Source organism: Erigeron canadensis, chromosome 3, assembly GCF_010389155.1.
Source record: "Erigeron canadensis isolate Cc75 chromosome 3, C_canadensis_v1, whole genome shotgun sequence".
Lineage (NCBI taxonomy): Eukaryota > Viridiplantae > Streptophyta > Magnoliopsida > Asterales > Asteraceae > Erigeron > Erigeron canadensis.
In genome coordinates, this window is record NC_057763.1 from 35,452,271 (window position 1) to 35,476,975 (window position 24,705).

General features: G+C 31.3%; 4 protein-coding genes across 4 annotated transcripts; 3 read left to right on the top strand and 1 right to left on the bottom strand.

Moving 5' to 3' along the window:
* Positions 1 to 4,740: 4,740 nt before the first annotated feature.
* LOC122594263 (remorin 4.2-like) lies at positions 4,741 to 5,861 on the bottom strand. The gene is made up of 2 exons (XM_043766737.1): positions 5,202 to 5,861; positions 4,741 to 5,072 (listed from the first exon to the last, which is right to left on the bottom strand). The coding sequence occupies exons 1-2, from the start codon at positions 5,748 to 5,750 to the stop codon at positions 4,884 to 4,886; spliced, it is 738 nt and encodes a 245-aa protein (XP_043622672.1). The 5' UTR covers positions 5,751 to 5,861; the 3' UTR covers positions 4,741 to 4,883.
* An 8,737-nt stretch (positions 5,862 to 14,598) lies between these two features.
* LOC122592022 lies at positions 14,599 to 15,531 on the top strand. Its single transcript, XM_043764237.1, has one exon. The coding sequence runs from the start codon at positions 14,599 to 14,601 to the stop codon at positions 15,529 to 15,531; it is 933 nt and encodes a 310-aa protein (XP_043620172.1).
* Positions 15,532 to 16,000: 469 nt separating this feature from the next.
* On the top strand, positions 16,001 to 18,223 carry LOC122593394 (3-oxoacyl-[acyl-carrier-protein] reductase FabG-like). The gene is made up of 2 exons (XM_043765796.1): positions 16,001 to 16,432; positions 17,532 to 18,223. The coding sequence occupies exons 1-2, from the start codon at positions 16,087 to 16,089 to the stop codon at positions 18,038 to 18,040; spliced, it is 855 nt and encodes a 284-aa protein (XP_043621731.1). The 5' UTR covers positions 16,001 to 16,086; the 3' UTR covers positions 18,041 to 18,223.
* A 1,519-nt stretch (positions 18,224 to 19,742) lies between these two features.
* On the top strand, positions 19,743 to 23,827 carry LOC122590960 (calcium-dependent protein kinase 32-like). Its single transcript, XM_043763136.1, has 8 exons — positions 19,743 to 20,519; positions 21,953 to 22,076; positions 22,185 to 22,328; positions 22,420 to 22,572; positions 22,664 to 22,779; positions 22,859 to 23,026; positions 23,111 to 23,341; positions 23,443 to 23,827. The coding sequence occupies exons 1-8, from the start codon at positions 20,019 to 20,021 to the stop codon at positions 23,596 to 23,598; spliced, it is 1,593 nt and encodes a 530-aa protein (XP_043619071.1). The 5' UTR covers positions 19,743 to 20,018; the 3' UTR covers positions 23,599 to 23,827.
* The last annotated feature ends 878 nt before the right edge of the window (positions 23,828 to 24,705 follow it).

Sequence of the window (24,705 nt, forward strand, 5' to 3'; positions counted from 1 at the left end):
ATGTATAGTCAACTTAATCAGGTTCAAGAAAATTATTAACATGTAAGTTTGTTTGTTACTCACACATATAAATTATACTCGGTAATTTATAAATAAATTTTTTATCATTAAACCAATTCTTTTTACTATCCGTGTCAAAATTATTTTCAAAAAATAAATTTAATAACCGCACATCGTGCAGGTAAAACACATAATATATATATATATACCAATAAAATAAAACAGGATTGAGATGTTTTTAAAACGATAAGTGACATAATCCTTGATCGACATGTGTCATTTAGCTTTTTTAATTGTATACAAATTCAATTTCCTTATTAGATTTAGAATTAAACTTTAACTCTTGGCTTATTAATAACAAAAGACATTATAACCATATTTGATTGATTGTTTTCTCATTAATAAACTGTTTCTTTTTCTTTCTCAATTTTCTAACTCTTATTACTTATATTAATTATAATAAGTCATTAACATAAAGACTTTAAAATTTTGAGTTTACGATCGAAATCACAAGGTTATTTATCGTCATCCACTATGTTTACAAGTTCCGATTTTGATGTGATTCTAAAAATTTAAGGTAAATCCAAAATTATAACCAAACGTATATTATATTTATCATTACTGTTTATTATAATTTAGTTTCGATCGTCGATTTATTTTAACCATAATTTATTTCATATTCACGAAACATGTATTCGAATTTATTTATAATATAATTAATATTATCGTACATCGTACGGTGATTAGAACTAGTATATATATCCATGAGTTTAAAATTCTCCCGTTTCCATCCCTAATTTGGATTGATATCGTAATACTATTAATATGATTTAATTAATATCCTCGTAGGAATTTCAATATTTAGGTGCCAGGTTTGGCAGATGTGCCGACATATATGACCAGATAACCTTTTGAAGGGAGGTCAACAATCCACATGTATCTTACCAAATAAAGCTAGCTCAATTGATAGATGCATATTTGGTTTTCCCACAGGTCTTGGGTTTGACTCTTAAGAGTGACAAGTTTGTAGGCGTTTTTCCCTGAATCAAATGTAATAGCTTATGGTTTACATCTCATAATCTAGAGTACGTATAAGGTTTCACCATTATACGATGAGGTCTTTCCTAATGTCAAATACCGACTAATTGTTATAAAAAAAAATCCACATGTATCTTTCTTCAAAAACAAAAACATTCTGCTGTGACTTGTGAGTTGTGACCAGCCTATGAATATTGTAATAGGAATTATTATTTTTTAACGGCGATACCATCTATCTCAATGGATTTGTATATTCCAATTTGTTCAGTTGGGCCTATTCGTTGCTCAAAGCCCAAAAATGTTTTTTTAACAAGAAATTGAAGATTTAAAAACTACTATTGGCAATTTGATTATGAATCTATGATAACTTTGGCAACAAATTTATCAGTTCTATATTGGTTAAGTTTTGATAGGACCAAATCATCTCGAAATTGACACATGGTCATATTTAGTCATGCGTGATTACATATCAGCTGGCGGAGTTTGGCAAATTAAGCTCATGCTTAATAGCTTCCGTATTCCAGTATTTATAAGCCATATTAATAGCTCATCCAAACATTATCAAGGCTCAACTAATTATTAATAACTATAAAGCCAATGATTTCTAGTTAAAAACACTTTCGGTTTTAGCTAAAGTCTTGAGTTCGATGTTCATGGATGACAAGTCTTGGAGTTTTAACAACTAGGTATTAGCCCAGTGGCCAGCCGCCCCCTGCAAAGCCGAGGCCCGCAATGTGATACCCTATTGGATAAATGGGTCGCAAGTTTGAATCATGGTCTGCACACATGAGGATTTATTCCATTCTGGGGTATTTGGTGGAGGGGTTTCACAGGGATACGGGTTGTGCGGCCTGCTCATATCGAAACCATTGCGGTTCCGGGGATCGGGGTGTTCTCTCCAAGCTACACCTTTTGAAAGTCTTAGGGTTTTATTCCGAATACTTGTAACGAACCATGATCAATATCTTGTTGTCTTGAGTATGTATAAAGTTTCACCATTATATAGTGAGATTTCCCTGATGTCGTATCGGGAAAAAAAATTAATAACTTTATAAGATGATATAACTAAACGATTAATCAAACTCTTCAAAAAGTTAAACTCAAACACCATACGTAAAAAACTCAAGAAAAAAATTTATTCAATCTATAATCTCTGAATTGAAAATGGCTTTCGGCTTGTTAGAAAATAGATCAAGTAAAGAGATACAATATAGTTATTAATTAGTTGAGACTTTTCAGGGGATGCCGTCGAAATAACCATATTTGAAGATATATGACTATTATAATATAAGAATCAATCAACCATTTCTGAAAAGAAGATAGTAAACATCAATCAAATAAATTTAAAGCTACTATATGGAGACGGATAACGGATTCACCCAACTTGGTAGGCCCTTTGTAACCATTTTCTCTAAAGCCCAATTAATCTATGTTTGCACATGGATTATAGGCTACAAAGCCTGAAACTATGCAATAATGAACCGTGCCAAAAAAATAAAAAATAAATAATAAAAATAAACTAACGGGAAACAAAATAGGAAAATACATGGATTTTTATAAGTTTTTCACATCGATCATACTCTAGAAGCTAAAGTATGTATTATTGCATACTCTAACTATATATTTTCTGCTTCAATGAAAATTAACCCTCGCAATCCATGCCTAAATCTATTGAATTGGGTTTGATTGGGTGATTTATTTAATAAATTTGTACATAATTAAACTTAAAAATTACAAGTAAGCATGTCGGTCTTATTTATAAATTACTAGATTAAACCTGCACGTTGTGCAGGGCTTACTGAGAATATAAATAAAAAAAATACAATAACTGATAATTACATTTATAATCTATAATAATATAAAAAAAATTGTTAAGTTATGACTGAAGCAAACAATAAAATTAGAATTTATGAATATATGATATACGTCGAATATGTTAAAGCATGACTAATGAAACATAAATATTTTTAAATCATAAAATATTTTTAATGATATATATTTGTTAAATATAATAATAAATATTCCAAAAAAACTAATCATAATATAATAAACAATCTCATTTGAAAATAAAAATTATCATTAAACTAATAAAAAAAATAGTATAATGTATAAAAACATTTTTGTACACATAAAAAAAATAAAAAATTAATATTAATGGTTAGGATTATAATTGATAATTAGGATTAGATTTGATAATTAAGATAATAAATGACAACATAAATATAAAAATTTGATGATTAAGATCATTAAAGTTCCAATGTGACAAAAAACTAAAAATATCACATAGGAAAAAAACATGTCATCTCTTAATTATATGAAGATAATAATAAATAAATATAAATATAAATATAATTTATATATATAATTTAAAAATATTGTTATGTGTAAAGATAAATATACAATTAATTATACATCAAAAATAAAATATCTTTATTTTGTTTAGTATATCTATAAGAATGGATAGAAATAAATATACCAACCGAGTATTTAAAAACTTCATTAGATCACGTTTTTAACATTAAATATTAATTACAAATTATTAATACTAAATATTAAATTAAGTATTAGATATCAAACTAAATTAAGTTTTTTAAAATAACCAAAAATAAAACAAAAATTTTATGGTTGTGACAAGTAAGCAAAAATCTCATTTGTCATCTAAAAGAAGGTGCCACATAGGATATTTTATATCCTCTCTTAATTATATAGAGAGATAACCATAGTTATCAAACTCGTACGAGTCACGAGTTGACTCGTACGAGTCGAGTCAAAACAAAGGGTAAACGAGGCAACTCGATGGGATAACTCGCTTTACTCCAGATTCGTAACATGACTCGTGTTTTGTGGTGAGAGTCGGTCCGAGTCATGTTACGAGTCATGAGTCGAGTCACGAGTCACGAATCACAAAATAATCTTTAAATTTTTATTTAAATTTTTTGTTTTTTAAAACATAACTCTATTATATGCTTTTAAATTTGATTTGATTTTAATAGTATCTTAAATTTTTAGCTTAATACATTAACATATTACAATATGTCTACGATAAATACTTGCACATAATTATAAAAATACCATATTTTCAAATATCCTGACTGTTACGATTAAAGTCACGTTTTAAGTCACGAGTCAAAAAATCAAATTTCGAGTCGAGTCGAGTCGAGATTTACGAGCAGAAAACTATGGAGATAACTCTTGAACTTACTAACATATTCAAGCGGGTTGAGCGGGTCTTGAAAACTTTAAATCACTCATCCGTATTATACACATTACAGGCCACGTACACATGTATTTATATTATGTACTTGCTTTTGCTTGTATATTAATACTGTAATTATATGCGTTGACCTGTATATTAATATATATATATATATATATTTGCTTTTGGTGTTTAAAAAAAAGAAAACAAAACAAAACAAAAACAAACATATACGAGACATATGAATGATGAAATTGGTTGATCTGATTATTTTTAGTCCTTTTAACCTTAATATACATTACATTAACATAAAAAACAATAATCAGATCAACCAAACAAACAATACTTTCAAAATTATGCACACACTTAAAGTCAAAGAAAAAAACAAAGAACGAATTCTCAACACATTGGCGTTGCTTGCTAGTTGCTAAATATAATTAATTAATTACAAAAGTGAACTACAACTACTACTTAGCTAGCTTATAAGACCAGGGTACACTTCATCTAAAAAAAGGTGAAGAAGCTTTACGGTTTAATTTGGGGTCCTTATTACACTTCAAATTCCCACAAACAAACAAACAAAACCCTGGCCTCTTGAAATTAATCAACTAATAATTGAAATGACACATATATATAATTGATATATCGATTAAAAGAAATTCTTAACAGGAGATCTTCCAACAGCTTTCATTAAGTTAGCCACTTCAAGAACTCTCGCTATCTTCGTTCCTCTCTTTGATTCCTCCGATGCTCTCTTTTCTTCGGCTTTTTGATGAGCTTTTGCTATCTCGTTTTCCATCTTTTCCATCGCTCTCGCTTTCTTCTCCTCCAGTTTCCTCTAATTGATTAATCAACCAAAACAATTAATAATTAATATAAATTAACCTAGCTAGCTTTAACAAAAAAAAAGTACGTAATATGTTGGAACATTATTAAGATTAAGGGTGATATGTATTAATTAATTTACTTCGACTTGCTTCATCTTCAAAGTCGCCTTTTGAACCTGCTCATTTTCCCACCCTTTTATTATCGCATCTTCACACTTAAACCTATTTGTGATCTCCGCAATCTTAGCATTTTTCCATGCACTTATCTTCCATTCAACTTCTTCTTTTTTTACATTACTCACCGCCGGCACCAACACCCCTGTCTGATTATTTCTACCATATTGTAACGGTGGTGGAGACAACGAATTATTATTAGGATCATGCAACATCATACCAAGATCATCGATAACTTCATAATCTAATTCCTCAATCACACGGTTGCTTCCACCATCAACTGTTGATCCCGCCACCACTAACGTACTATTATTAGTAGTAGAAAAATCATCACTTGTAGCAATAGATAGAGACGAGGCAAGACGATGATGAATCGGTGGCGGAGGGGAAATAATGGATGACGTCGGGGTCAAGGCATGAATATCCCTAGTGAAACTTTCTTCACCATTAATATTATTAGAATTTTGATCATCTACACTTCTAGCACTTGTAACTCCTCCTAGATAGTTAGACATCTATCTCAATATTTGCTTTACGAAAGTTATTTATTTTGGGGTGATATATATGATACAAATACATTAGAAACGTGGATGTATATATATATACATGCATGCATGGTGACAAAAATAAGTGAAATGTTTAAAAACTTGACTTGGATTTATGTATCATGTATGTATTAATTAATTATACAATCTTTCCCGGATGCTTCCTTTTTAATATCAAAAAAATATTAATGTCGTTTTCTATCTAAAAGTTATGAAATGCGATTGGAACCTATGAATTAAACTGATTTGTATAGTAGTGTGGGGCATTAGCAAATGTTTCTTCTTTCTAGAAAAACAATTAGTAAATGAATATATAGCTAGCTAGATTGAGAAAACGCGTTCTTGATTTGTTTAAAGTTATTTATCTACAATATATATTCAATTAAAATCTAAACCAAAGTTGAAGACGAGAAGTGTCGCCTTTAAAAATATAAAAAATATTTTAAGATCTGGCAGAATAAAAAACGGGCCTTTAAAATAGCGAACTAATATAACATAATATAATATTATAACAATAAATGTTTATGACAATAAAAACAAAGTTTAACAAGCTAAACACGTATGACAATAAATACAGCCTTTAGGGCTATATTTAACATTTCCCTTAAACAAAATATAATTAAGTTAGATTTAATTGGTAAAATATAAATGTATAAATATTCAAAGAACGGAAAGTTATAAACGAAATTTAAACAAAAGGGAATCTTAATTCTTTCTATGTTCATGCTAAAACCAATTAAAACAAATTGATGGGGATTCGGATATGGTTGGATAAAAAAGTAAATTTATACACTATTTTGTCAAAGCAAATACTGAGTTTTACGAGTCTTTCGTTACCAGATCATCAAAAAGCCACATACCATATATATAAAGAAAATTATATATGGGCCGGCCTGGCTTATTTGCACCTCATGAGCCTCCTCATGGCCGGCCTTGAATACGAGCTCACGAGCATCTTCAATGAAAGTTTTTAAAAATTCTTTGTCAACTACTATTATAAAAAGGCTTTTTATAAAGCTATTCTCCAATGACAAAACATGAAAAAAAATACTTTGAAACATTTTTCAGTAACATAGTCTAAAAGAAAGAGACTGTTGTCATCTCCAAGTACTTGAAAATTTGATACAATCAATACATACATCTATTTAATCACGTTTTAAGGTGTCTAGCTCAATGGTTAACATATATGCATCTTTCATTCTTGGTCTCTTTTATAAAATCTCATACGCGAATTGAATCCCGCTATACAATTTTAAAGGTGAACAGATCGAGATTGCTTCCGATAAATATATTTATGGATATTTCAGCTAGACTATGCACATTTAAGTAATAAAAAACTCTTATTCATGAAAAAAGAATATGTCGCATTAATGTAACGATACCTGTGGAGTCCCTTTTGCGCGATAGAGGCTAAATAAGTTGGGCTTGTGCTCGAAACCATCTTGCGTAGTCGCGTGTACATCGATTTTATTTAGAGTACGTATGTCAAATGATTTGAAATGTTTCTTTTCCCAAGTTATGGGAATAAAATACCAAAATAGCGTTAAAGGGATCATCAAAGAAATTTATTTAATTTGCGTTATTATTCTTGAAAAAACATATAAATTAAGTTTTAAAATTTAATTTTAATGTCATGATGTTGTGACTTGTATATATCCAAATGAAAAGGTTCATTTACCAACCACATGTGTTTCTCGTTCAGGCCGGCATCAACGAACGTAGCTGATGTGACATACAAGCAGACTATTTAATTTACAGGTTTAAAACATATCACTTTCTTTATGTTATGCTAACGGGCCTGATTAAATTTTTTCATTATAGTTATGGGCTTATGGCACATACTTAATAATTGTTATTGTTTGGTAAAACCTGCTTTTTCATTCCATCTTCAAACCCTGTTCAGGGTCGGGTCGGTTTTAGATTTCGGACACGACTAATAAGAATGCAGATTAGGCCATAAAACTCTACAGTAGTGCAGGCCTGCAGCTGCTAATTAGTATGTTTATGGGCCATCGGTCGTGTCCACAATGAAATGATTGTCTTTTAAAGAAACTCATTTACGCCCAACTAACTGGAATTTATTGTTTTTTGATTTTCAAAGTATAAAAAATAAAAATTGAGATATTGTATACTCTTTTGTTACAAAATATAATAATTTTTTTACATTTTTTAAGATATAGTTTAACGGAATATTTGGTTTATTTACAGTTTATTTTGTAACTACGCAGTAATTTTTATTTTCTATTTATTAGTTAATTTTTCTTTGCTTTTGTGAATTTATATTTAACCAAGTATAATATGAACTTATTAATTTTATATATCATATCCAGTAATCAATATTATTTTGAAGTGACCATGGCTATACCATATGAGTTTTTTACAGAATCAGGAATTCTACTTATTTTCCAGTTTTTTTGTTGTGTTAGTCTTGATAAGCTTTATAAGAAACTGCTTAAAGTATCCATTAAAATTGCTATTACATACATCCAATTACTTGTTAACCAAGTATTCCGTCCTACGGGTACTATATACTTTACAAAACAACATCATCTACCAATAAACTAAAATAGGATTGACATATTCTTGAAATGACACGTGGCGGAATCCTTGATCGACATGTGTCTTTTTAGTTTATTTATTTTGTTAAAGTAGCTTTTTTTAGTTGTATATAAATTCAATTTCCTTATTAGACTTATAATTAAACTTTAACTCTTGCCTTATTAATACAAAAGACATTACAACCTAATTTGATATAAATTTTCTTTTTTTCTTTCTCAATTCTTCAACTCCTATTATTTATATTAATTATAATAAGTTATTAATGTAAAGACTTCAAAAAGTTGAGTTTACAATATGAAATCACAAGGCTATTTATCATCATACACTATGTTTTTAACTTTCGATTTTGATGTGTTTCTAAAAATTTAAGATAAATCCAAAAATCTAACTAAACATATATTATATATTTCATTACTATTTATTATAATTTAGCCCTGATCATTGATTTACCTTAACCACGATTTATTTCATACTCACGAATCATGTATGAGGCATATTCGAGTTTTTTTAATAAATCAATCTATATAATTACCGTATATCATACGGGTATTAAGACTAGTATAATCATATAACATTATTTGTAGTTTTGTACCATCATTACTTATTTACTTATAACCAAGATAGCATTCCCTTTTCATTAACGGATAAAGAGAAGAGAAAAAATAAATAAATAAAATAGGACATGGCTACATCTATACTCTATACGGAATTAAATAAATTATCCAGATCAACTCATATAAGATAAATACATTACATTACAATACCATTACGGAGCAAGTTATGGATACTCTTATTTTGTTTTCGTTTTCACATGTATTTTTAACAAATAATAGATTTGTGAAACATATGTACACAAAGTTACATTGAATGGAATGGTATGCCCCTTTTCTTGAGGATTGTGTAGAGGCACCAAGTTCCAAACGAGCCCTTTCCATTTTTTTTTCGCATCAAGTTCACATGTTTTCCTTTAAAACATTCACATATATAACTTCAAAGTTTTATATTTAATATAAATGGTATATAAAGTTTTGGTTTAATTGTTTTCTTTTAAACAAATTTTATTGGTATTTTGATATTTTGTTCTTTTGAAAATTAAAATATTCTTTTTTGACACCTACAATTTTTTGGTAGCCTTTTGTTCTCTTGTATTTTTTTATTAATTTTTTTGTAAATGGATTGATGATTTATTGATAAGGTCTTCAAATCTCAATTCCTAAATTTTGTTTTCTAACCATTAATTTTATAGTTTTTGGGTTTTCTGAAGCTTTTATTTCCTTTTTAATTTTTTTTTGTTTGTAATATTTGGTTTCACATATATCTTTTCCAGTTGTTTTTCCCTTTTTGCTTTGCATCATGTTAACATAAAACATTAGTTCCAACCCGACCGTGTAAGATTTTTCAAACGATTGTATAAAAATGCAAGATAACAAATTTACATGTCAAAAGTGTCTCTACGTATCGTAACACGCTTCAAACATCGAACGGCATGCGAACTTGCTAGTTAAAAAGGAAAGTTTCATAATGTGCATAAGAAAAGAATTTATTTATTTTTTAAAGATAGATAGTCTCTTTAATTTATTACAAAAATATCATTTGAAGCGGCAAAAAACCCAAAGTCAAGTAAGAACCATAATATTTTTTGAATTAGAAAGTAACTGCTTAGTGCCGTCTTTCGTGAGTTTTAAGCCCTAATACTTCGATGGTGTATGGGGGAGGTTAAGATGTAGGCAGACCTAGAGGCTGCTTTCAGTTTCTACCTAAATGGTAGAAAAGACCCTCCAACTTTTGCATGAGATGAGGATCGAACCCATGACCTCTGTTTCCAGAGGCAAGAGTGTTTACCATTGATCCAACCATACTGCTTAACCAAATATTTTTGAGTTAATTAAAGTATTCCCATTTTTTTTATAGATTTTGATGATCATGAGTTGATTACGATTGCATACATGTTTAGTGAAAAAGAAAAATGCTACTATGAAAGGCCGACCGAGAGACGAGAGTAGTTGAAGTTTACTTTGATGTTTACACGACCAACTCCATATTTTGGAAGTCATATAAAATATCCTAATTATAAATAGTAACAAACACGATTGAAGAAGACGTATATTATATTCTAACGACGTCGCAAATGATTTATTTAATTATATAGAACAGATTCTATGTTTGACCATTTTACTCAAGATTCGATACTAAAATTCAATTCAATTCAAGGTAAGATCAAATTATCAAAATACACTTTACAAAACTAAAAAAAGAAACAGTAAAATAATTGGTGGTATAATTGTAGCTAAATTTTGGTCCTGCGTATACATCCAGATAATTTTCTTAAATTTTTTTTTTAACTAATATATATTTTTGTTAATTTAATCCACTATATACACAGATTTTACGTAAATATAATATAGTACGTATAACATTTTAAAACTTTTGATATGAAGTAATACTACTGTAATATTTTCGATTAAAAGATTCTAAACATATCGATATACATACGCGTTAATAAGTTACGGATGATAACATCTAGAGATTCTCAAGTTGTGTTTAATTAGATAAAGAACCAATTGCATTTTTGGTCTCTATGTTATCATACCATTTACAAGTTTCATACAAATGTATTCAAAGTGGTGTGGTTCCTGTAAATATCACACCAGTTGCATCCTTGGTCCAAAGCTAATGGACCGTTTATTTTTCCCCGTTAGTGAGCCTATGTGCAACGCACATGATGGCCAATATTTTAATTCAAACAAGGACCATTTTGCAAACTAAGCCGATTAATACTTAGTTTTATATTACCTGTTCAAAAAAAAAAACCCTCAGTTTTATATCAAATACTCCCTCCGTCTTATTTTAGTTGTTCAGTTTTGACCAGTCAAGTCTTTTTCTTCCGACTTTGACCATAAATATCTTTGTTTGTGTTATATATTAGTTGATGAAAGTTATATCAATGAAAAGTACATGTAAAACTCAATCAATTCATATATGTTATATCAAGTGTTATATAACACAAACCAAAGTATTTACAGTCAAAGTTGAAAGAAAAAGACTCAAAAAGTCAAACTATGACACTTAATATGGGACGGAGAGAGTATAAAATTACTGAAAACTAAAAATAAAAATACATTAATTAATCTGTTAAATCCCCTTTAATTCCTTACAGATTGTATATGAATAATCGTCTCATCTTATTTCCCCATCAATAGATCACTTCAATTTCTTACTTCAATCCGCCTAAATCCAAATTATTATTAATCTTTAATCAATCTCTTCTATCGTGAGTGATCCTTTAGATAGACCACCGTCGTTGCCGTCACCCGTCATATCTGTTGTCACCACCACCGCCACCTTTCGTATCCTCCACCGCCACCACCCTTCAAATCCGTTGTCGCGCTTGAGTTCTACCACTGCCGCTACGTTCGGATTTTCCACAACCCATTCTTGATACACAAAGAACCTTTTTATTAGGTTTGTAGTCGGATCTTGTTATTGGGTTTGTAGTCGGATCTTGTTATTGGGTTTATGGCCAGTTTTCTTGGCCATATCTTTTTCACTGGAGCTTCCTTCAATTCGCCCAATCTCTTTGCCGGATTTTGTTGTGTTTTGTAGGTGGGTATGTACTTTATTTTTCTAATTTATATCATATTTGTATTTTGTAAAACAATTCTCATATTGACAAATAAATTTTTTTATTAACTTTGGAGTAGAGTAGATAAATATGTTGTCTTTTTTGATGATGATGATAATGATGATTGTAAACATATGAACAAAGAATAAAGAAAGATAAAAATAAAAATTCGAGTTACTTTGCAAGAATTGTCCTTGTTTATACGAAAAGACGCTATTGGCCATCACGTGCGTGGAACATGGGCTCACTAACGAGGAAAAATAAACGGCCCGTTAGTTTTGGACCAAGAATGCAACTGATGTGATATCACAGGGACGATGAACACCACTTTGCATACATTTATATGAAACTTGTAAATGGTATGATACCACAGAGACCAAAAATGCAATTCGTTCTTAGATAAATAACATGACCAATTAGATAAATAACTGATTGTACATTTGCATATATGGTTCAAAATATAATTTTCATAGATGGAAAAAAGATGATAAGTTATTAGCATCAAAATTAAAAACACAAACACATTAGTGGGAGGAGGCAAACGTGCCAAATTTTGCTTCTCTTGCCACCATAGAGATGTCTTAGGTAGTTTTGTTTTCCGCCTTTCCATCTCTAAATTCAATCTTACTTTTTGAACCAAAACATTACCAAACTGATCAATATACACAAAAATGAAATGATAGTACCAAACCTAAATTTTACTACGTCTTTCCATACACACAAAAATGAAAATCATAGTACCAAACCTAAGTGCTACTAGGTTTCTCCAAAAACACATATCCCTTCTAATTTTCTATTAATAAAAAAGATTTAACTGATATAGTGATTCTACCATCCTTTTCAACAATTACTTATTTCTAAACATATACACTTTCTAAAATAAAACATCATATTGTACTAATTATTAACTAACAATTTAATAACCTAGACATGACAATGCTAGTGATTCGATCCGATAAACATCAAACAAATCCATTGAGCATCAATTTGATCTGATTTACCATTAGTGGATAGAATGAATTTAAATGATAACAAATAAACAAAAATCTTATTCATCATTCAAACAAATGTATCACATAAGATTTTTTATATCCTTTGTTAATTATATATATCTATATTATATTATAAAAAAAATAGTCCATGTTGAAAGTTACAAGGGAGGAAATATCTAAAATATCCTTAATTATATATTACACTATTAGTCCTTAATCTTTTAAAATATCTCAATTAACTCTTTACATTAAAAACTTTTACATCAATTATCTATACCACTCGACGCCGCCTCTACTACGAATAGTCGTCACCCACTAACACCGTCGCCGCCACGAATACCGCCGCATAGCGCGGGTACCGTGCTAGTATATATATATATATCATTATTTATCATTATATATAAAGATAAAAAAATCTGCTAGCAAGAAATAGCCACAAAATTCTATCCAAATAAAAAAGCTATATATTTTTTTTCGAACATTCAAAACTTTATTAGAAAAAAAGAAAACTAGTAAGATGTTAGGAGTACACGACGATACAAGTACAAGAATACGAGTACAGGGTGTAACAACAAACCAAAACAAAAACCAAAAAGGATACAGAGATTTTAGAAAATATTGCATTTTTCACACTTTTAGTGATTGTGAACAAATTAAAAGTTTTGTCACGCTTTTTATGTGTAAAAATATATAGAAATATAAGTGTGAATAAATTTCTCCACACTAAAAAGTGTGTAGAACTTAAAATTTACACTTTTTAATGTGAACTTTCATACTCATTTTGTAACACCTCATATGCTTAAAATAATTGTTGTTTTATCATAATTTTAATTTAATATGGAAAGTATTAAAAATTTTAGAAAAATGTTAAATGAAGCCTTTAGGGTTTCACTTAACATGTATAAGAAAATTAAAAAAATTATACCTTTTAATATTAAGAGTCTATCCTTGAATTTTATGATAAGTGTGCAACTATTTAATGCGTCTTAACAAAAGCCATTAAGGCTTTGTTTAGCAAAAACCAAAAGTTTTATACATGTTTAGAAAAATAATTTTCTATTTCATAAACTATGAAATATGGTGACTCCATATAAAAAGATGGTATAACCTATGAGTATATATTGATGATGAAGATGAAGATGTTTATAACGCACTCTAAAGTGGTACGTGTGTTATTTTCATTGAAAAAGTTATTAAGATATCCTACTGATATCTATATTCCTTTATAAAGTAAAAGACTCTTTTTATTTTAGGTAATTATATCTTTAAATTATCAGAATTACCCTTGACTTTTTATGTTTAGCCCTTAATGAATTAATTTACACTCAAAACCTTAATTTTACAGTAATAATTAACACTTTAAGCCTTTATCTTCTAAAAATTTTCACTATCACAATTATATCAACCTACACCACTTGACACCGTCACCACCACCAACAGTACAATTACTGACACTACTAGACCGCATTTCCCACCATCACCGCATTGCGCGAGTACCATGCTCGTAGATATAAATGAATGATTTTTTTTTCTAAAAGTACACATAAATATAATTGGGTAATGATAACTTGATAAATCCATCAGCATATTTTACAAATATACAATGCATAACAATGGTAAATTTATCAAATTATGTCTTAAGATTATGCATAACAGGTACATTACTGGAACCTGGTTGTCTATGGTGAAAGAACTAGAAAATAATAAGGTTCAGGGGGTTAGTTTGAATCTGCTATTTAAAGTTGTGGTTGGTAACGGGCGGGCTGTGAAGTTTTGGCTTGATCCTTGGGTCTTACCAGAACCACTTCTGATGGGGTTCCCATTACTGTTCGCTTTGGAAAAAAGAAAAAGTTGCCTAGTTGCTAAAAGGGTTGGATTCGAGGGCCGTTGGGACTGGTACAGGAGACCCAGAAGTGAAGCTGAAATTAAGGAATGGAGAAGGTTATGTAGACTTCTGGATGAAGTTTCTTTAAACTCAAATACGGATAGCTGGAAGTGGAGGGGTGACGAGAAACATGGGTTCTCGGTCAAAGGCATGAAAAAGCTTTTGATCAAGGAAAAGGATTTTAGTGATAAATTGATCTTTAAATGGGTTAGATGGGTTCCGAAGAAGTGTAATATCTTTGTGTGGAAAGCGGTAATGGATAGAGTCCCTACCATGGTTTCACTCCAGGCTCGTAACTGTTTTACGGGGGATGTGAACTGTGGGATGTGTAACATGGGGCCGGAAAGTATTGATCATTTGTTATGTCATTGCCATATCGCCATTGAGGTATGGAACGCGGTGAGCTTTTGGTGTCACACAGCACCAATTTTCTTCTTCGATGTAAAAGATATTGTGGACATACACAAACATGTTGGTGCAGGGAAAGAGAAAAGGAAGATCTTGAAAGGCATTGTTTGGACGACGTGTTGGTGTATTTGGAAAGCTAAGAACGATAGAAGATTCAATGAGATTGAGGCTAACCCAGTGGAGATTATTCACAACATCAAAAGTCTTGGTTTTTTATGGTTTAAGAGTAGGTCACAAAGGAAAGGAATTAGTTGGGAGAAGTGGTACAAATTTGATGTTTGTTAATAATGTTGTACTATAAATTTTCAGGTCGTTTGTGTTTTGCAAAGACATTGTGAATATATATATACCATACATTGCATTTTCAAAAAAAAAAAAATGTCTTAAGATTATCGTTTCCCAATATAGATACGGAACGTTGATGAGAAAGTAAAAGAAATACTGTATAAAGATAGAAGATACGAAAATATATAAAGATAGAAGATACGAAAATATACGTTCCATCACTTCCATAATATCCGATTCATTTACTTTTTGGAATATCCAATATATATACAATGAATAATAATATCTAGTCAGTAATTGATTATGGTTAGATGGTTGACCCATCCACGTGCTTAGCTCATATCTTTGTTACGTGTAAAACGGCTGTTTCAAACTTGCTAGTCTATCCTTCCCTACCTAGTGGATCGGTCTCACAGGCAGTCAGTCGTTATTATATATATTCACTTGTTTTTTCTTCACCTTTTCCTTACCATTTCTTCCCTGGACACCCACATATATACATTCACTCTTTATATATATTGTCTTTCAAAAAAGAAATATTAAACCCATATATATATGGCCAATATTCCAATAATAAGTAGTGTAGCTTCCAATTCAATGGAGCCGTGGCATAACATACAAGATAAAGTTGTGATGGTCACGGGAGCATCATCTGGGCTTGGTCGAGATTTCTGTCTAGACTTGGCTAAAGCCGGTTGCAAAATTGTGGCGGCTGCTCGGAGGAAAGACAGACTTGTGTCTTTATGCGACGAGATAAATAGAATGTCGTCGGATAATGTTCGAGCGGTGGCGGTTGAACTGGATGTGAGTGCAAAAGGTCCCCACATTGAGGCAGCGGTGAAAAAGGCGTGGGAGGCATTTGGTCATATTGATGGTTTGATAAATAATGCAGGGGTTAGAGGTATGTCATTATTTATTACTTTCAACCACTTCCGTTGTTTGACATCTATGTGTTTATTTATTTGCGTATGGAATAAACTTAACATCATACACGTACGATATAGCCGTCATAATAACTTCTAGTAGTAATAATTTCTTGATTTGAAATATGAAATGGTAAAAGTCATCGAGATTTTAAAAAAATTATTCCATTGTTTTTTTTTTGAATATAATATGAAATGGTAAAAGTCATCGAGATTTAAAAAATCATTTTTATAATATTTGTAATATGTTAGCAATTAAATGTTCAACCCGTAGTTTGTTTAGTTTACACTAACACAGTAACCGCGCGATGCGACGGTAGTCGTGGCCGTGACGGTGTGATGGTTGGATGACGGTTGGTGATGGAGCAACGTTGAGTTGTGTATATAATTGATGTAAAGGGTTAATGGACGTATTTTAAAACATAAAAGTTTGATAGTGTAATTTAATTATTAATGTTAAGGAGGTAGTGTATGTGAAAGTATTTTAAGGAGTGCCAAATGAAAATATTACATATTTTCAACATTACCAAAAATAAAAAAGTTATTCTTATTATAATATAATATAGATTAAAGAAAAGAAAAAAAAATGAATAAAAAATCAAAGTAAAATCTGAGACACGTGCCTAGTCAACTATGCGTCTATCGTGAAAACGTTTTTATGCCATTTGCTACGGGACAAACTTGGTTGGACAGTTGCACAAAAATAATCTTAATCTGTATTAAATTTTTTTTTAACGGTCTAACGAACTTCAAAGCCCAAAATTCCGTTCAAGGTGACCTAACAGTGTTTTACGGAGCCCAAACTTATTTGCATCAATTTTTTTAAAAAAACCCATCGAATTGAACCTTAATTTCGTGGATAAGGCACCCACCTCACGAACTACGGATCATTCACAAATATTATTCGTAACATGTGATGATGATTTTTGGTATTAATTTCCAAAAAATTTTCTTTTTGTTGTGTTTTTCTAATAAATGATTTTAGTTCGATTAATTAGTATATAAATCAAGTCTACCAAAAAGCATTATATTACTAAGGTAGAATGTAAGTAAGTTTTTGTACTTATGGTTTTTTAGGTACCGTTCATAGTCCATTGGACTTATCTGAAGAAGAATGGGACAGTACCATGGGAACAAACCTAACCGGAACATGGTTGGTATCCAAGTACGTTTGTAGATGCATGCGTGATGCCAAACAAGGAGGTTCAATCATAAATATCTCATCTATTGCGGGTCTTGATCGTGGTCAACTACCTGGAAGTTTAGCTTATTCTGCTTCAAAGACAGGTGTTAATGCATTGACTAAGGTAATGGCTATCGAATTGGGTATGTACAAAATCAGGGTGAACTCAATCAATCCGGGGCTTTTTAGGTCTGAGATTACCGAAGGTTTAATGGAAAAAAATTGGCTCGACAATGTGGCCAAAAGAAGTTGTCCTTTGAGAACATTCGGCACAGCTGATCCAGCCTTGACCAGATTAGCAAGGTATTTGATCCACGACTCGTCTCAATACGTAAGTGGCAATATCTTCATTGTCGATGCAGGTGCTACCTTACCCGGTGTCCCGATTTTTTCTTCACTCTAAGTCCATGATGCAACCGAAGCCAACATTTTTAATACAAGTTATATTAATTTATTATATAAACTAATTATACATGGGTTTCTCCCAAAATTGGAAATTTCTTCATGATTTATTATTGATTTATATACATTTTCTCTGTTATGTCAACTTTATGTTGAATATCCAATGAAAGATCTTCGAAACACACATGCCATTTCATATCGTTTACGAGACTCAATTCTAGTATCTTGTAGGCTAATAATTTACGAGTAATTTTCATGCCTTGTATCTTGGACCAAACTTTGGCCGATTCTTGGTATTTCAAGGACTCTTTATAGAAAAAGGTCTCTATTGTTTTTGACTTTGTTTGGACTAATTAAGAAGCTAGGTACCAAAAGTCTTGGAATGGAATATATATGCTGGCCATATGTGACTTGGTAATAGTCAAAGCAAGAATCACACGTTTTAAAATGGACAAAATTAATCATATCATTCGTTCAAGGATAACTGTCAATGAGTGTTAAACAAGGGCTTCACATTTCCAAGGCAAAATAAAAATTACAACATGCTAAAAAAATCATCAAAATAAAATTTATAATATTTCAAACTTTGGTTATCACCCGTTCAACCAATCACTCACCACCAAATTTGCCACTATTAACCAAAAGAGGTTATATTAATATTATCCTTTTCCATATATTTATCATTTTTATATAACATATACAACAATAGGCCAGGCGAGCTTAAGTAACAGATAAAACTCTAACGTATAACACTTACTGAAATATGAATTTAAAACACAAAAGAGAAAAGATATCGTATATAGATACGGAAAATATATGATATACTTCAAAATTCAACTTAATAATACTTCTTAACAACTTAATAATAGGGTGACAATCAATCTCTTAGGTATGTTTAAATTTTTATTGTTGGTAACTTTAAATATTTAATGTTAGGAGCTTAAGAATGTACGAGAAAAATTAATGACTTGATATTTCATCACTTATATTCTATATATTTTTGTTAATTTTAAATTTAATAAATATATCCATTTTAAAGACAAACGAATCATTTTACAAATTTTATTTTCAATAAAAAGGTGGTTATTAACCGTATAAAGATATAAAAATTGCATACTCATGATTACGATTTATGGTCTTTTGAATAGTAATAAATCACTTTATATTGCAACGTCGCCGTCGTTGCCGTCACCACTACTCAACTGACGCCGCCACACCGCTATCTACAGGATTGCGCGTCTAGTTGTTACCAAAGTGCCAGTCATTACATTAATATAACTATTGTTATATATGACATACGATTAAATGTTATATTAATATTATATTATATATCAAATATACAACATCTCTTATTTTTTAGAGTTGAAACTCTTCATGACAATGCATAAAGAACAATTTATTTTTGTTTTAAAGCGTACCAGAATTCATCTCTGGATGTTTATATCAATTTTAATAAGTGTTACAAATTTTTTCTTCCATAAAAAAAATGTAATGAAGTTATGACTAGTTTAGAAGTTACATCTGAATGGTTAAATACTTAAATGGATACATTATGAAAATTTATTATTTTCGTTTTTTTTTCTTAATTGGTTGGTAAACAACAATAAAGAAAATAAAGAATTAGATATAATGTTTTTTAATTTAATTAAATCAAAATTAAAATTAAATTTAGCTAGTGATGGAGCATTGACTATTCTCTCCATCTCCCTCAATAATACCCTGAAAATTCCTACCACCATCCTCTCTTTCAACCCCCCCTTTTTCCCAACCCTATCCTGTTCATAAAAGCCCATTTCAGCTTACTAATCAAATCATCATCACAAGATCTGATTAGCTTAAAGGTACCACCTTTTTCTGACTTTAATTTTCAGCTAACTATTCATATCTATCATACCCGCTTGAACCTTGAAGCAATTGTGATTTTTTGTTATTTTCTAAGCAAGAAAAAGTTTGGATTTTTTTTTTTTTGATTTGACCATATGGGTAATTGTTGTGCTACACCATCTACAACTGATACAGACAGTAAAAAAGGTAAAAATAAACCAAACCCATTTTCATTAGATTATGGTGGGCCTAAACATGTAGGATATAGGCCACATGTGTTGGACAATCCAACTGGAACTGAAATAGAGAAAACTTATGTACTTGGTAAAGAGATGGGTAGAGGGGAATTTGGGATTACATATATGTGTACTGATAAAACCACTGGTGAAGTTTTGGCTTGTAAATCGATATCGAAAAAGAAGTTAAGAACTCGGGTTGATATTGAGGATGTTAGGAGAGAGGTTGAGATTATGAAACATTTGCCACCTCATCCAAATATTGTGAGCTTGAAGGATACTTATGAAGATGATAGTGCTGTTCATTTGGTTATGGAGTTGTGTGAGGGTGGGGAACTTTTTGATCGGATCGTTGCTAGAGGGCATTACACCGAGAGGGCCGCTGCTGGTGTCATTCGCACCATCGTTGAAGTCATTCTGGTGAGGTTTTATCTATATCTTTATGTACAGTTGTTAGTGGTTAAGTATATGTTTATTTATGTAGTTGATGGTGCTAATTAACTTGCCAGGGCTGTAAATTTATTTGTTATGGTTTTTGTTTTAGTTTAATTGTTTGGTTGATCATATCTTAAGTTCATTAAAATGCTTTATTACATTGCTTTGGCATAGGGAAAGAATTTTGATTTTACCAACTAACTTTATTAGTTAACAATGTCACACACTTTCCAAATGTGATTTACCAACAACTTAAGTAATCAACAATGTCACTCACTTTCCAAATTTGTTTGAGATGTAACTAGATCGAGAAGATTCCAATAGGTTTATGCTTATGCCTTGCCACATTTGTTAGCAAAACCTAATATGACACTGAATGGAAGCTTGCTATAGAAGTTTGTAGGCTTGTAGCGAACAACAGAGAATGCATGCTTCATTGCTTTGAGGGGGATATAATATCTTTTAGAATTGTCTTTTAGGCCATAGCCTTAAAGTTAAGCTCAGAAGACAAAGTTTTGGCTGAAACATTGATATGGTTGGTGATTAACATAATATTCTCAATTCTTGTGAATTACAATTTTACACATAGAACGCAGTTACGTGACTTACATTTTATAAATTGAACACAATAAATTAGTATTGAGAAAGTCCTTAGAAATTGAAAATGTTTAAAATCCGGGCCCAAAACAATGATAAACTTTGTGGGAATGGGTCAGTTTGGTTTATTTCAAAAAACTCAAACGGGTCAACTAAATTTCATATATTATTATGCATCTATAAGGGGAACAAGTCAAAAGGGTCGACAGTTTCCTAGTGTGTATTATTATGCACCTATGACCGAACATCATGTGTTGTTTTATTCCAAGATATCAATTTTAAGTACCGATGTTGTTGTTGTATATATTTAATGCATTCATTATTGATAATTTTTTAAAAAAAGAATGAAAAAGTGTTATCGGGTCAAGTGGATGGACCCCTTTGATTTGGTACCCAACTTGCCTGATCCGTTAATGGGGCTCATAACTCTTTCGGGATAGAAGTTACTCGCGTTTACTCTGCTTTTGTTACTAGCTCACAGTTCCATTTTTCTGCCAACATGATTTTTAATCTACTATTATAATATCTTTGGAAGCAGTCTCTCTACCCTCTGGTGGAGGTATGATTGTCTACATCCCATCTCCCCCATGTACCGCCGCCTTTGACGAGATTGGGCGGTGTTGTTTTAGTATTATATACTTTTACTCATTTATCATTTTGGTATATTGTCTTTATCATTTCAATTTGAATCGACTGCTGACTGCAATCATAATTCTTTTTGAGTTAGTTGCGGTTGTCAAAGATTATGTCTCCTTTTTGAGTTTTTTCCGGATGTCTACAAGATGAACTTAATAAGTAATTTTATTTTTAACATTCTTCAGATGTGCCACAAACATGGTGTTATGCATCGGGATCTTAAGCCTGAGAATTTTCTGTATGCAAACAAAAAAGAAACATCAGCTTTGAGGGTTATTGATTTTGGCTTATCAGTTATCTTCAAACCAGGTAACAACTGTCAACAGTCAACCTAACTATTATTTCTTTCACATGGCAGAATTATTTCTTGATCCTTTGGACATTTGCACTGAGTGGTGACTTTTAAATCTTGAGCAGGCGAACGATTTGACGAGATTGTAGGCAGTCCATACTACATGGCTCCTGAGGTCCTGAAACGTAACTATGGTCCTGAAATAGATGTCTGGAGTGCTGGTGTAATCTTATACATATTGCTTTGTGGTGTCCCACCGTTTTGGGCTGGTCAGTTTGCCTTTCCTCTTCTAACTCCCAAAATTATGTAGTTCATAATGGTCTGGACTTAATCATATCCTACAATTTGTTTTCAATGCAGAAACCGAGCAAGGAGTTGCACAAGCAATCATTAGATCTGTTGTAGATTTTAAAAGGGATCCATGGCCCAAAGTATCTGATAACGCAAAAGACCTTGTAAAGAAGATGCTCAATCCTGACGCTAGTGCACGTCTTACAGCTCAAGAAGTTTTAGGTAGTGTTTCTTTATACATTTTAGTCCTTTTTTTTCCCATTAATATTCACCAAGTATTTCTAAATTTGAATTTTTGTTTTATCCACCACAGATCACCCTTGGATACAGAATGCTAAGAAGGCTCCAAACGTCTCTTTAGGTGAAAATGTTAAAGCAAGATTGAAGCAATTCTCGTTCATGAACAAGCTTAAGAAAAGAGCTCTACAGGTAATGAAGAGCTTCATTTGTTATTATCCTTTATTTTTGTATTTATTTGCATTAGCATTTATCGATCATGAAACTATAGGTAATTGCTGAGAGTTTATCTGCTGAGGAAGTGGCGGGGATAAAACAAGGATTTGATTTAATGGACACTAACAAGCAAGGGAAGATAAACGTTGTTGAGTTGAAAGCGGGTTTACAGAAGCTTGGTCATCAGATCCCTGATTCTGATGTTCAAATGCTTATGGATGCTGTAAGTACTATTTGTAATTTTCCCTCATATATTATGCAAGGTACATGTAATAACTAAAGGGTTAATGGCAAAATGTTGGCACAGGGTGATGTTGACAAAGACGGGTACTTGAACTACGCTGAATTTGTTGCAATTTCTGTCCACTTGAGGAAAATAGGGAATGATGATCATCTTAAAGAAGCATTTGAGTTTTTTGATAAAAATAAAAACGGTTACATAGAGGTTGAAGAGATTAGGGAAGCCTTGGCTGATGAAATTGAATCCAACTATGAAGAAGTCATTGCTGCTATCATTCATGATGTTGACACAGACAAGGTTTGTTCAGAATATTTCTCTTTTCTTTATTTGCAGAAAAATCACATTCCCAGATGTATTAATCCTATGAATAATGAATTCAAATATTTTGATGACGTCAGGATGGACGAATTAGCTATGAAGAATTTGAAGCTATGATGAAGGCAGGAACTGATTGGAGAAAAGCATCAAGACAGTATTCGAGAGAGCGATACAATAACCTAAGTTTGAGATTGTTCAAAGATGGTTCGTTGAACTTAGGCAACGAGGGTACGTAAATACATGGTTTTGGTGCAAATCAAGGATGAGTTTGTTAATAGGAGAAATTTTTTATTCTATTTGTATCATCTGGTCCTATGCTTGACTACTAAAGTTTGTGTTGTGAGATATGTTCTCTTTAGGGGTATGGTTTCCTTTTAGGGTCAAAGATCCTTATTTGCTTTGTTGTTGGCATTTTGTATATCTGTTGTTAACTTGAAACTATTAGAAAGAAAGAGTGTTTGGTAATTGAAGTATCATTAAACTCTGTTTACAAAAATAATTAGATTCATAATATGGTGGTTTGTTGCTGCGTATTCGACCTAACCCAGAAATACCATCATTGTGTAACATATAGGGTGTACGTGTATCTTGGAAGTAATCATGTACTGATGTACTGATGTATAGCTTTTAATGTTATCCAACTCTCTGTATTTATATGCAACAAGTTTTCATGTGTCTTTGAGATCAGGATTATGGGGACAGCTAATGATTTTTGATTGATATGAAAGTTTATTTTTACTCGTATTTGGTATTAGGTTAATTGATGAATATCCCGTAAAGAAAAAGTTGGAAGGTAAAAGATGAAAAAGAGTCAAGTACCTAAGTGTCAAAATAAAAATTAAAAAAGATTAAGGTAAAGTTAAAATTAAATGGAAATACTGGGTAGGGAGTAAAATGAATATTACTGAATTTACTCCAAGTAAATATAATTGTAAAAAGTAAAATAAATATATTACATATTTATACAGTATGCTACTAGCATGGTACCTGCGCAAATGCGGCGGCGGTGGCCACAATGCGATGGTGACGGGCGGTGGCGGCGACTGACGGTGGTGACTACGAGTAGTGTGGGCTATTATGTAAATCTAATTAATATAATGGTTAGTATAGTTATTTTAAAGGTTGAGGGACTAATGGTGTTTTTGTTTCATTTAGAGTGGAGTATCGTATTTAGGAGGTATTGTTTTGATGGAGGGCAATTCTGACATTTTCTCCCCTGTAACTTTCAACAGGGGGTCTATTCTTTTTAATAAAGAGTATAGATAAAATCTTGTATATTTGCCAAAACAAAAATGGTATCCGCGCGTTGCGGCGGTAATGGAGATGATGACGAGGTGGTGATG